Consider the following 12,693-nt stretch of genomic DNA (forward strand, 5'->3'; position numbering starts at 1 on the left):
TGGGGAAAATAGGACAATCCGTTCAAAAGTTATGAATGTTTAAATAATCTGTGCAGTCACCGCTGGATGAGAAGACTACTACTGTGTGTGATGTCACATGCGTACAACGATTATAATGAAAATATAAAGAGAATTTCAAAAATTTATTTTTTTTCAATAAAGTGTACATTTCCTCAACCTGTCGCTGATGTATGTTAAGGATAATATCATTCCCATTGCCTTCTGAAAGAGGCAAGTGAAGCGTTCTTTTATCAAGCGAGAAAAGTGAGAATATATGTTGAATTTTCTTTATGTGTTTCTTTATATCGTTGTACACATGTGACATCACAAGATATAATAGTCTTCTCATCCAGCAGTGACTGAGCATAAACTTCAAAAATTCATAACTTTGGAACGGGTTGTCCAATTTTCCTCAAACATTCACTGATGTGTTCTACTAATATTGCTGCATTCACTCAATCCACATGTCTATGAAGGTGGACTTGTCCTTTAAAGGACAAGTTCACCTTCATACACATAAGGATTGACAGAATTCAGCAATATTAGTAGAACACATCAGTGAAAGTTTGAGGAAAATTGGACAATCGATGCAAAAGTTATGAATTTTTAAAATTTTTGTGTTGGAACCGCTGGATGAGGAGACTACTAAGGCTCGTGATGTCATATGAGTACAACAGTATAAAGAAAATGTAAAGGAAATTCAAAATATTTTCACTTTTTTCGCATAATAAAAGAGCACTTGACTTGCCTCTTTCTAAAGGCAATGGGAATAACATTACCCATAACATATGTCAGTAATGAGTCGAAGGAATGTGTACTTTTTTCAAAAGATGAAATTTTGTGAAATTCTCTTTATATTTTCCTTATATTGTTGTACGCATGTGACATCGTACACTGCAGTAGTCTTCTCATCCAGCGGTGACTGCACAAAAAACTTCAAAAATTCATAACTTTTGAACGGATTGTCCGATTTTCCTCAAACTTTCAATGATGTGTTCTACTAATATTGCTACATTCTCTCAATCCTTATGTTAATGAAGGTGAACTTGTCCTTTAACATTACAGGAGGTCTCAATGCAATTCTAATAGCAACCTCGAAACCTTATTACATTATTTTCATTCAACTTCTTGCAGGCTCACTATTGGAATCAATTTCACAGTGCATGGAGCGATGGAAGTCACATAAAATGTTAGATGATTCCACTTGTAAGCTTGGCTTTACCGATTAAATTTTGTTTTAGCGAATTTTTAAGACATATTTCTTGATGCTCCTCAAACAACGAATATACCGTACAATACAGAAAGATTTTCCTCCATAGAATCACCCCGCAAACTATTTTATTTTCCTTCATCCATCGTAACACACTTTACCTAATACGGCGATTACAGACAGAATTTGTTGATATAATTCAGAATTACATTATTATACTGCTCTTCAGAATAGATCTTGATAATTATTGACGTTTTGTGAATGAAAATAAATGCATTCTTTGTATCTCATCTTGATTTACTTATAACAACATTTCTCTTTAATTCAGTCTTGCTGGAATGTGTAAGTGTATTTTCTATTCCACCACCCCTCCCCCCTCCGTCCATCTCTCTCTCTCTCTCTCTCTCTCCTCTTCTTTTCTGGCGTTTCTCTTAAAGCCGTGAACTACCTTGTCGAGATCTTCATATTAAGAGGTAGGGTGGCAATTATGGCTAATGATTGACCATTCTATGTGTTTGTTCTCCTTCCCCCTTCTAACAGTTTGCGTCGTTAAAAGTCTCGTTCTCCATCGCATGATCGGGTTCTTTCCCGCGAGAGGTGCGGATCTTTTTGAGGCGGACGGTGCCCATTAGGTCTCGGGGACGGCGCCGGGGGACGACAATGGCAGGGAAGCGTGCGCTGAGTGTGATTAAGCTTGCCGGAGACTGTGAGCTACCAGCCAAGAAACTCCAGAAGCTGGGCTCGAGACATAACAGCGGTGAGTTCCCAACTGTCGAATATACTGTGTTTCAACACTGAGGTGAACTGAATGTCTGACACGACTGACCCTGACTTTCCAAAACCTTCTAAAACCAAATGTAGGCTGACCTCTATTGATGCCTTTTGGTCTGTAGATAACAAAATCATTAAATACTTTTTATAGGTATGCATGATATACATTTGAAAAGTATTCATTATTGTCTCTGCAGCCTGTTAAGCGCTACCTCCTAAACAAGTCCTCTTCAACATCTTTATTCATACATCAGCTGGGACATTATCCTCCTGTACTGATCAATGCAGTTTTGCGACTTACCATTAATTGCTATACGTCAAAAATTTGTCAGAAACATTTGCATGATAAAAAGGAAAATGTGAAGCTCTTGTGAGACAGGCAGTAATATAGCAATGAATGGTGTAATAGCTTTGCGTCGTTTTTGTAGCCATTGGCATTTCCATTCTCTTTTGTGAAATTGTCATGTTTTCTGGACTGTCAAATGTCATCTAGGTAAACCATTGTAAAAAAAAATAAATAAAATAAAATAGCTGTTTATACCATATTTAGCTAAATCAGGTATTACTCTTTTTTTTTTCTTAATCATATGTATTAGGAAAAAGGTTCTTCTTTTGCGAGTAGAGATATCTCAAAGCTACTTACAAGTGCCCTATTGGAAAGAACTGCATATGTGACCGTGCATCACAAAACAAACAAAAAGTCGCACGCATTGATTTTACGCGAGGACTGAAAATAGGTGAAATGAGTCAACATGGCTAAATTTGACTTTTTTCAAATTTTCTAAAAGAGAACAAGTCTTCTACATTTTGCAGAAATTTTGGATCATAACACAAACATGAGAGTGTTTTCTTAGTATTTTTCTCTCTAACATTTTTTTTCAAAGAATAGTGTGATTAGGTGTATCTTACAGTCCCCTTTTCATTGCTTTAAAAACCTGCACACACTTTTCACTTTCAACTATAATAACTTTAGAAAGGTTGAAGCTACTGCTTTGAAAGTTGGCATTCATTATGGACAGAATGTGTTAATGAAGCATTTTTAATTTCAGCTTAATTTGATAATTCCTTCATTGTTGTTGCTCCGGTGATTTACGTCCTGTTTTTGATCCCATTCATGTACAGCTAGCATGGCTTGGTAAAGATTAAGCACTTGAATAGACAATGTACTTCAGAGACACACTTTTTCGGAGTGCCTGCATTCTTTCCAATATCTAGATAGGTTACGAGGATCCATTTGAATTGAGTTATACTTTATCTAAAAGCTTAAAGTCTGCTCTTTCAAAGCATGATTTTAAATAAAAATCCATGCCTGGCGACTTTTTTTTTTTTTTTTGGTTTTGAGATACAGGGTCACATACAGTTGCGCGAATTCGTCTATTCACTTTTAGGACTTATTCGTTAATAAAGGGTTTAAATTTAAGATTATATTCTCCTCCATTTCAAAGTGTTTTTTGCGAATAGTAGATGTGTAGGATACGACACATTGCGTCGGCATGTTTAATTTCATTCAAACGTTGAGTACAGAGAGAATATAACAACAGTGCTAAGGATAATTCGTGCTTATTTTCGTCGATGTAGGACAATTGTTAATCACTTGCAATAAAAACATCACAACGGAACTGTATACTCTTTTTGAGCTTGCGATTTTTATGTGACATTCATCAATGTCAATGTCCCATTCCAACTACCGGTTAAAGTTTCTAAGATCATGATCATTAAAGGGGAAGGCTGGTAACTGATCAGTGGGAATCAGTGGAAATGCTGGGAGATGATTATTCCAATCCTTATGGGATTCATTCAAGAGTTCATTGTATATCTATTGTTGTGTGAAAATGATTTGCTTCAGAATGGTCTCATATTCAAGTAATGTGCAGTTTAATGCTTCCAGATAGCGTCCCTGGTCAGTGACGGAGCATTAATCTGCACATTACTTGAATATGAGACCGTTCTGAAGCAAATCATTTTCACACAACAATAGATATACAGTGAACTCTTGAATGAATCCCATAAGGATTGGAACAATCATCTCCCAGCATTTCCACTGATTCCCACTGATCAGTTACTAGCCTTCCCCTTTAAGATAAGGACATAACTTTGTTTTCTTTCATTGAAACAATGAAACATTTTTTTTTCTACAATCAATCATATATATATAGCTTATGACAATATAGTGGCTTACAGAGCATTGCCTGATTGTTCGACGTAATTTGTCCGGAATTTGATCAAATATGATCAAATGGAATGGGGGGGGGGGGGGCAGTGATCTCAGGAAGCAAACAACAGTGATTTGGATGATAACCTAAAGATGGATTTCCCCCTCAATTGCCATAATTACTCCGTTATAGTTACACGAACGAGAATTATATGATTAGGATTATACACAACTTTCAATGATCTAAAGAGACTATAAGAGGGGTAATTATACTTCAGAGTTCGAATTTAGCCTCAAAAGTGTTTTGTTTACCAGCTTTATCTATTATGATTCATTCTTTTTTCTACCACTGTTACTCACATCCAATAGTTAAAGTGAGATGTTTTGAAATTCGATTAGTTTATACACTTTCTGTTATTACTTAGCAAAATGCGTTGCATGGGTAAATAATTGCATATGATTTTGATATACATTCTTGTATGTTCTTAAAATATAAGGTGAATCATATTATATCGCCGCATGTGTTAAAAGAAAAATAGCGCAAGACGTTTAAAGTGTGAGTCCTACAAAAATTCAATTGATAAAATTTAGAATGAAAGTATATTACAATTCAAATGTAAGAAAAAAACAGTACAAGATTAATGATGTATTTCTATAAGTGATTCCAGTTATGTTTGTCATTTACCATTAATACCCTTGCACTTTAGTATTAGTACACAGATTGAAAAAAATGAAATTAAACTCCAGCCATGAAAGCCGATTACACTTGTAAACAAATAAAAAACCAAAATGGTAATATTTTGCCATTAAATCCAAGGCTGATATCATCTGCTTTTAAACGGTTCAAGTAGCGTTACTCTATACAATTGTTGATAGAGATTAGGAATTCATAATTTTTCAAAGGTGCATAATGTTAAACAAGAAATGTTGCCTGTTATGTGAGGTCGGCAAACGCAAGGCAATCCGATCAATTCAAATACGAGTGTTTATTCATAGGTAGTAATGAATATCTTTTGGGTTTTTATTATGCGCTATCGATAAAGACTTGAATAAGTTTGTTTGATGTACAAAATGGGAATTTGTAACACCAATAAGATTTTCAGTTATTCGTAATTTACCTTATTATTACATTATCTAACATAATTTTGAGTGCATGGAATATCCTGTAAATGGATCAAGAAGGAGATCATTTGAAGCTATATTCTTGAAGAACAAGCGGTAAAGAATTATTGTTTCATGTTTGCTGCGTACTTTATTTTAGCACATTTTATGAAATTCGACTTTTTTTTCACATTCACTGGATATACACATGGTACAACACGAACTCATTGAAGTTTCAAACAGATATTAAAGTGTATCTACAATGAACTATCTCTTACTAAGTTAATTGGCAGAAAAATACTGACAATCTAATAAATCTTGTATAAAATAGACTCCGCGGAAGAGAGAGAGAAAAAAAAGAAAGAAAAAGAGAGTAGACTGAGAGAAATATGAGCATAAAACACATAAAATAATATAAAAAAGTGTATGGATTAAGAATTTCAAGTAGTAACTTCAGAAGATTTTAAGAATTGAACCAAGCATAAATAGAGAGCCCTTGCCGTCAATGTTTTGATTCATTGTTCTCCAATCTTTTGAGTATTGCAAGTGATGATATTAGTACATGTATTATAGTCTCAATTAGTTTTGTACAGATAATTGGACACAGTATTATTGTATAGTAATAATTGAAATAGTCGTTGTAACTTAGTTTTGGGTGTGTGTGTGTTTTTTTTAACTCAAAGTGGAAATAAATTCAGATCAAAGCAATCAATCAATGTTTCGCGTTGAGAAGGAGTCCATCATACGAAGAAGCCAGCAAATAGAGGAGAATGCCACGATATTATGCAGCATTAGCATATAACCGACGAATAATGTCGGTGGATTTTCTCGGATTCAGAAAAGTAATTTTAAAAGTATTTTTTTTTTCTTTTTACTACGTTTATTTCCGCTTAAGTGGATAGACTTTGCAATTAATTTTTGAACTGTAAAGCCACTCATCAAGATGAAGTGATTTGGATGCCCAAGTAGTGCTCTTAACTTTACTCTGCCTTCGTTTGTTTTATTTTTCATTCATTCAAAACTTTCTCCATATGGTTCACCAGCAGCTATTTACATCACATCATGTCCAGTCCACGCGATACCGCAAGATGTTTTGAATTGCGGCGTGCAATGACTCACCACTCCGTCCACAAACCCTTCCTAATAACGATTCCTAATGATACTCTACGGTAAACTTGTTAGATAACCCTTTTAAAGATCAAACTCATTACGCTAGAACAAAGAAACAAGAGAAGGGGGTTTAATTAAGTGAGCATCTTGTAGCTGCAGGCCCATCGAGGGGGAGGCAGATGTTATTAAGAATATGCACCCACAATACCTTTCGTGGCACGTTAACCCTTAACCAAAACGGTGTACTAATATATCACCTGGAACTTTTTTGTTCCTATTTCATCCAGTCAAATTTTCATCAAACTGCACTTTATATTGGCTGATTTTTTTTTTTCTCTGTGTGCTTATGGCAGATGAAGAATGTATGCTCGAGTTTTGGGTGGAAGACTGGTTTACTCTTTGTTTTTTGTAATGCTTAAAACGGAAAACACCTTCATTGAAATCTTTAACCCAAGCTGCACATACGATGATATCATACAGCTTGTATGCAGCATCATACAAAATATCAGAGTTACTCCTTGATAGTGATGCGCACATATTTTATTAAAATAATACTTATAAGATTAGAGAGAGATATCGTTTCCATTCAGGAAAAGGTATAGTGCTTATGTATAAACTTACCAACCATCCATCCACCTTTTGTTTGAATCTTTGTTTACTTTAACGTGCAGCCATACCCTTCATACCCTTTACACAGTAATCCAGTGATATTCACTTGCCTCTGTCTAGAACCATTTTTAAAGATTATCTTTTCGTGGCCCTAAATTTTGAAATTGTTTAAATAACAGCGTAAAAGAAGCTGTAAGTTTTGAAACTTGTTGCAAAATGGCAACTCTTTGTATTGAAGGTGCTGAGTAGCTTTCCATTCGTATGGCTAATTTTCTTTCTTTTTTTTTTAACTGTATGGGAAAAGACTGCACTGATCTACGGAGGAGGATGCGCAAAACGCGTTAGTCCTGTAAGATACAAAGAACAGGTCTGAAGAAAATTTTTCTTGGGAGAAAAATTGAAATTGGTCCATGACTTTTGTGTTCAAACCATACGCTCGACACGTGCAGCTGCTCAACACGTTCGTCACACACAGAAATGTGTTGTCTTGTTCAGTGAATTTTTACAGTTATGTCTTATCTAATTTTTGCAAAAACTTTTCACTGATCTACATGCCTGAGTCAACTGTTAGTACTATTTAAAATCTTTTACAAAACAGCATAATATCAAGACTAACCTTCATTTTTGTGCCTTTAAAACAACGTCACGTTCAAAGTATGGGTCTCCGGTCTTCCATTCCTTGCGTTGAGCTAAGTTGTGTCTCGAATAAGTATTTTTCTGCGTTATGTCATTGAGGTTGCAGTTAGTTTTCTTTTGAAATACCACGTTAACATATAACACCAATCACACTTTCCCAAACTTGAAACCTTCTAGTTGAGTAACAATTATGTGTTATTGCTGTTTTTGTTTAGTAAGACATTACACTCGGCTCTTCATAGGTCACAAATGCTTTCAAGTCATTTTATTATTGCTAAGAACAAACTCTCAACAATGAAATTGTAGTGATAAGGCAATAATTTCCTACTTATATCATTATGAATACATAAATGCCAGATTGTTACGGTTGCATAGCATGTATATTTCAATGAACACTGACCAATGATAAGAATATTAAGAAGAGCTTTGCAAAGCGTTTCCTAAGCTGAAATGAAGGAATACTGTTAAGGCAGCACAAGCTAAACCCTCTGTATTCCTTGTTCTCTTGTAGAGGCAGAGTCTGAGGATTCGTTCTCCGACGACGACATCGCAGATGACTTGGCCAACGACCGCGTGAATGATCTTGACGACGAAACAAAGACTCGGCATGCCAAGAAAGACGACGATGTCGATGAAGTGGATAACGTCAAGGATGGCCCGATATCGAAGACCACTGTGAAAAAGACGGCGGCACAAATGGTGAAAGATAAAAAGAAACAGACGGCTCTTACTCTGCAATGGTGAGGAAAACTAATATCATCGTTCTGCAATTTAAGAGATGAAAAACCTTGAGAAATAAATTATGCGTGGAGAACAATCACATAGCATGAGGGAAAAGTTTTTTGTTTTTTTCTTGCGGTAATAAAAGACGACCGAGTAGTACTGATCTAGGAGGTTAGCGATACAAATAGACAGTAACTGTGGGGTGCCGATTTCGTGCTTCTGTTCCGGTTTCTTGCATACACAAACTCTACATTTTCCAGGAGTAATCACTTATGTTCAGTTAAAGGGCTGTGAATTGGAAAGAAAGAAAGCAAAGAAACCCATCTTCCTTGTTAGGTTAATGATTTTTTTTTTTTTATTTGGATTGATCTGATACATTAAACTGGAATATTTTAGATTACCAATTAATGATTATCGAGTGTTAAACATATATGTGTTACATCTGTGTTCCTTTCAATTCAATACGCAATTCGCATTTATTTCCATCAAATGGAAGTTGTAACAAAGAAAAGAGATTATATTTCACAAATTATTGTTTTATCATTTTCTAAGAAATCTGTATCGTATTGGGATCATATAGTGTAAAATGAAATAAAAAATAAATGAATAAATAAATAAATACATATAGATTATAAATATATATATATATTATATATGCGAATTGGTGTGAGCTTTGTATTTAAAAGTATGGAAGTTGGATGTTACCTGAGGTGAAAAAAAAGGGGAAAATATTCAGAAAGCATCACCATCTCCCAGGATTCACATGTTTTGTTAATACAATAGATTTCCCCTGTCAATTTGGGGGGGGGGGGGGGGAAGCAAAATACAAGGATACGGAATTCTAAATGAGGTACAGAGATGCTCCATTGTCTCAAAGCTTTATTGAAACGATGTCTTGTTTTTTTCCAATGGTTGCTTAAGAAGTTTGCTTTTATGAGTAGGTTCCATCATATTTCTGTAGCATTTATACTTAGATTTCTACTTTCATAGATTGCCCAATATATGGTATTATGTTTTACATTGTTCTCCTGTGCATCCTGTGCTTGATATAATGTATCATTTTACTTTGTTATATTTGATGTATTAGCAGTGAAAATCGTGATAATAAATTGAAATGATTATGAACTTTTCAACTGCGATTAGCAGATTGCAAATACCTATGTAAAATGAAATTTCAGTGATGTCAAACTAGATTATGCTAATGACATTACTTTTTACCTACCGTCCATTATTACTTCATTTAACATGAGTAATGATGAAATGCACTTTTTTTCCTGCACCACAGGTTGGATGAAAATTACTGCATTTGCGAAGGAGTATGCTTACCTCGCTGCATCCTGTATTCGCACTATCTGGACTTCTGTCGCAAGGAGTCCCTGGAACCGGCTTGCGCCGCTACGTTCGGAAAGGTAAGAAAAAGAAAAATCACAGAACACTTCTTTGTGTGTGTGTGTGTGTGTGTGTGTGTGTGTTTGTGTGTGTGATTCAGCAACACAAAAGTTTGTGTAAAGAAGCAGAAGATATTGATCAGTTTAATTAAGTTGAGCAAGACAGCTGTTTGTTTGTTTTTTTTCTGAGATTTACTCAGAATAGTTATATTTTTGTACATGGTATGATTTTCAAAAAGAAAAAAAAAGTGTTGTACTGTATGTGAAGAAAGAGAATGTGATTGATCAGCACAAGTAAGAAGAATACATATGCTTATCCTTGTTCATATTAACTGAGTCTGACATAGAATGAAATTCAAATAAAGTATATCATAAAAAGTGTCTGTGTGAGTGAAAGGGGTGTATGTTTGAAGAAATATATACAGGTATTTTATCATATCTATACGTTTATACTTATGATGCCATAACACACAGTATGTATTATGTAGACCTACATGTATAATGTCATTCCTGTATACATAGTATTATGTGTATAGCTGTTACATGTTACTCGATTATATGTGAGTGAGGATGTGTGTGTGGGTATGTGTCTCCACTCAGCAGGCTTTGTTGTCTAAACAGTGCTTATTATCTATATCTATATAGATATATAATGTGTTATATGTTACATTACATACTATATCATAATCATATATTACACATTATATATCATTATATCCATTTTTACTTTTATGGTTTATGTTAACATTTAAGACATGTGAGTATCAGTACCAATAGCTGCTCATACGTAAATTCAAAATGGGGCTGCGAATCCACCCTGCAAATGACATATTTTACGCATTCATAAAGCATTGACATAGGAGGGAAAAGGAGAGTAAAATCTCATCGTGGCTGTCTCCTTTTTCAAATCCTTCATTATCATGACAGCATGATTTCATACCAAAAAACAAAATAAAACAAAACAAAACAAAACAAACAAGATAGAGTGGGGTGTGACCCTCGTCTGTTGATATGTTTCAGTTATAAACTTTAGTTACATGATTGTGTGCTTTGGCATCTACGGGCACTTCAATTATATTGCATGATTTTGAAATACTCTTGAGAGTAAACGAGTATTTTTGTCTAGGATACAAGAAAATAATAACATTAAATCATATCTGACACCCCCCAACAATTTCAGGAAAGAGGACACATCAGACAAACTTCTTCTTCCTCTTCTTCTTCTTCTTCTTCTTCCTTCCTTCCTCTCTCTCTCTCTCTCTCTCTCTCTCTCACGCACAGGCAGAAAGACACATACGCTTAATGACATTAATCATTTTATTTTATCATATTATAGTTATGATCTTTATATTTTGTTCTTATTGATTTTTACGCGTGTTTACAGTCAGTATTTTTAAAGGTACTGTTTACCTTTAGGAGCAGTGATTTAAAAATGCTCGAGTAATCACATCTAAGGCATATGTGTATGCGTCAGTTGTATCACAAAATATCCCATCACATAAAAATGTATATTGTTCATATTGTGTATATTTAACAATACTTAACATTGATTATACTGATTCAATTTCTTACATTGGTTGTTTCTACACCTGAATCACATGTTAGAAGTATTTTGAAGCACTAACACTGACTAAAGTTGGGTTTTTGTTTCATCTGTAAATGGTAAATATTGCATTTAAGGTTTACGGTTTACGAATTTACGATGAATCAGGGACAGAATATGTATCGCCGATTGCTTCCCTTTTAAACAAAACTAAAATTCACTTGCGTTCCAAAAAGAGCCGGAAAAAAGAAAAACAAATCTTGCGGTGCATAAATCCGTCCCACAAGCTCTTATTCACGTTTCACAACTCACCGCATTGAATTGTAAGTGATCTATTTAGACTTTGATAAATCTCTTTGACTTTATCAATACCGACCTGAGATTATCGACACTATCGCGCCTGAAAATCTTGTAAGTCAACTGTTGTGCTTCTGTTCCTATTGAAAGAACACTGGTAAACACGTTGTAGACTTGCTTTCAGCGACCCTTGATATCGAGGCTCCATATCCGTTCTTACGTAATTGCACGACGTGCGCGTCTTTTGTGCGTCACTGCTGACCCGGTTAATAGTCTGAATTCAGACTCCGATGGAAACGGAAGATGGACATTGACAGTTATAACGCCTATAGCGTATTATCAATTCTTGGAATGAGAATGAAGTAATAATTTCCTATGAGCTATTATAGATTTGAATGATACACTTATGCATTGCGATTGGTTACAAGTGAGTGAATTAGAGAGAGAAAAAAAAAAGTGTTCAAAGCAATGCCAGAGAATATGCAATTTCAAGAAATGTGCAGTGTATATTTGAAAATAGTACAGGGGATTCATAGCATGTATGTATGTATGTATGTATGTCATACCAGGTTATGAAATGGATTACAATTAGAAATCTGGTGAAATGATGACAAGCAAAATTGCATCTCTAAATTGTGTGCCATTTTTTATTAATTTCATTTTTTTTTCTCAAAAAGCACAATTTCCAGTAATTAAATATCTCACTACTTTGTTTACACAATTTTTTTTTATCATCATTATGTAAGCAAGAGTGAAATGTCTGTAAGATCAAGGTACATGAAGAATAATGAGCAGAAACTGACAAAAGAAATGAGGTTGTGTGATCAACAATGAAATAACATAAGAGAACGTAGAACTCTTGCAGAAACATTATGGTATAAGAATATACCGCATAGGCAATTAAGAGTTCCTAGAAAAATCTGTTTAATTATATAAAGGTAGACATTATTCATCAACTCAAGTGAACAATCGTTTTAGGCACGTAATCATGTTCGCAATGAGCGGACGTAGTCAAGGTGAAGGTAAAACACACATAATATAATGGTAGTAGAATACTGAGTAAAAATAAAAAACAAATAAAACAAATAAAATACCGAACTATAGCGATGAAAGTAAGTAATCATAAAACTATGAAATAAACATGAATAGGGCA

The 12,693-nt window shown here is 34.5% G+C and overlaps 1 protein-coding gene across 1 annotated transcript in view; it reads left to right on the top strand.

Moving 5' to 3' along the window:
• The first annotated feature begins 1,870 nt into the window (after window positions 1–1,870).
• Window positions 1,871–12,693, top strand: part of LOC140246642 (DNA-binding protein RFX6-like) — a 39,195-nt gene continuing 28,372 nt past the window's right edge. Inside the window, exons 1-3 of the mRNA XM_072325984.1 lie at window positions 1,871–1,967; window positions 8,101–8,329; window positions 9,598–9,721. Coding sequence (XP_072182085.1) covers window positions 1,871–1,967; window positions 8,101–8,329; window positions 9,598–9,721 — 450 coding nt within the window. The remainder of the gene's footprint in view (window positions 1,968–8,100; window positions 8,330–9,597; window positions 9,722–12,693) is intronic.

This window comes from Diadema setosum, chromosome 3 (assembly GCF_964275005.1).
Source record: "Diadema setosum chromosome 3, eeDiaSeto1, whole genome shotgun sequence".
Taxonomy (NCBI): domain Eukaryota; kingdom Metazoa; phylum Echinodermata; class Echinoidea; order Diadematoida; family Diadematidae; genus Diadema; species Diadema setosum.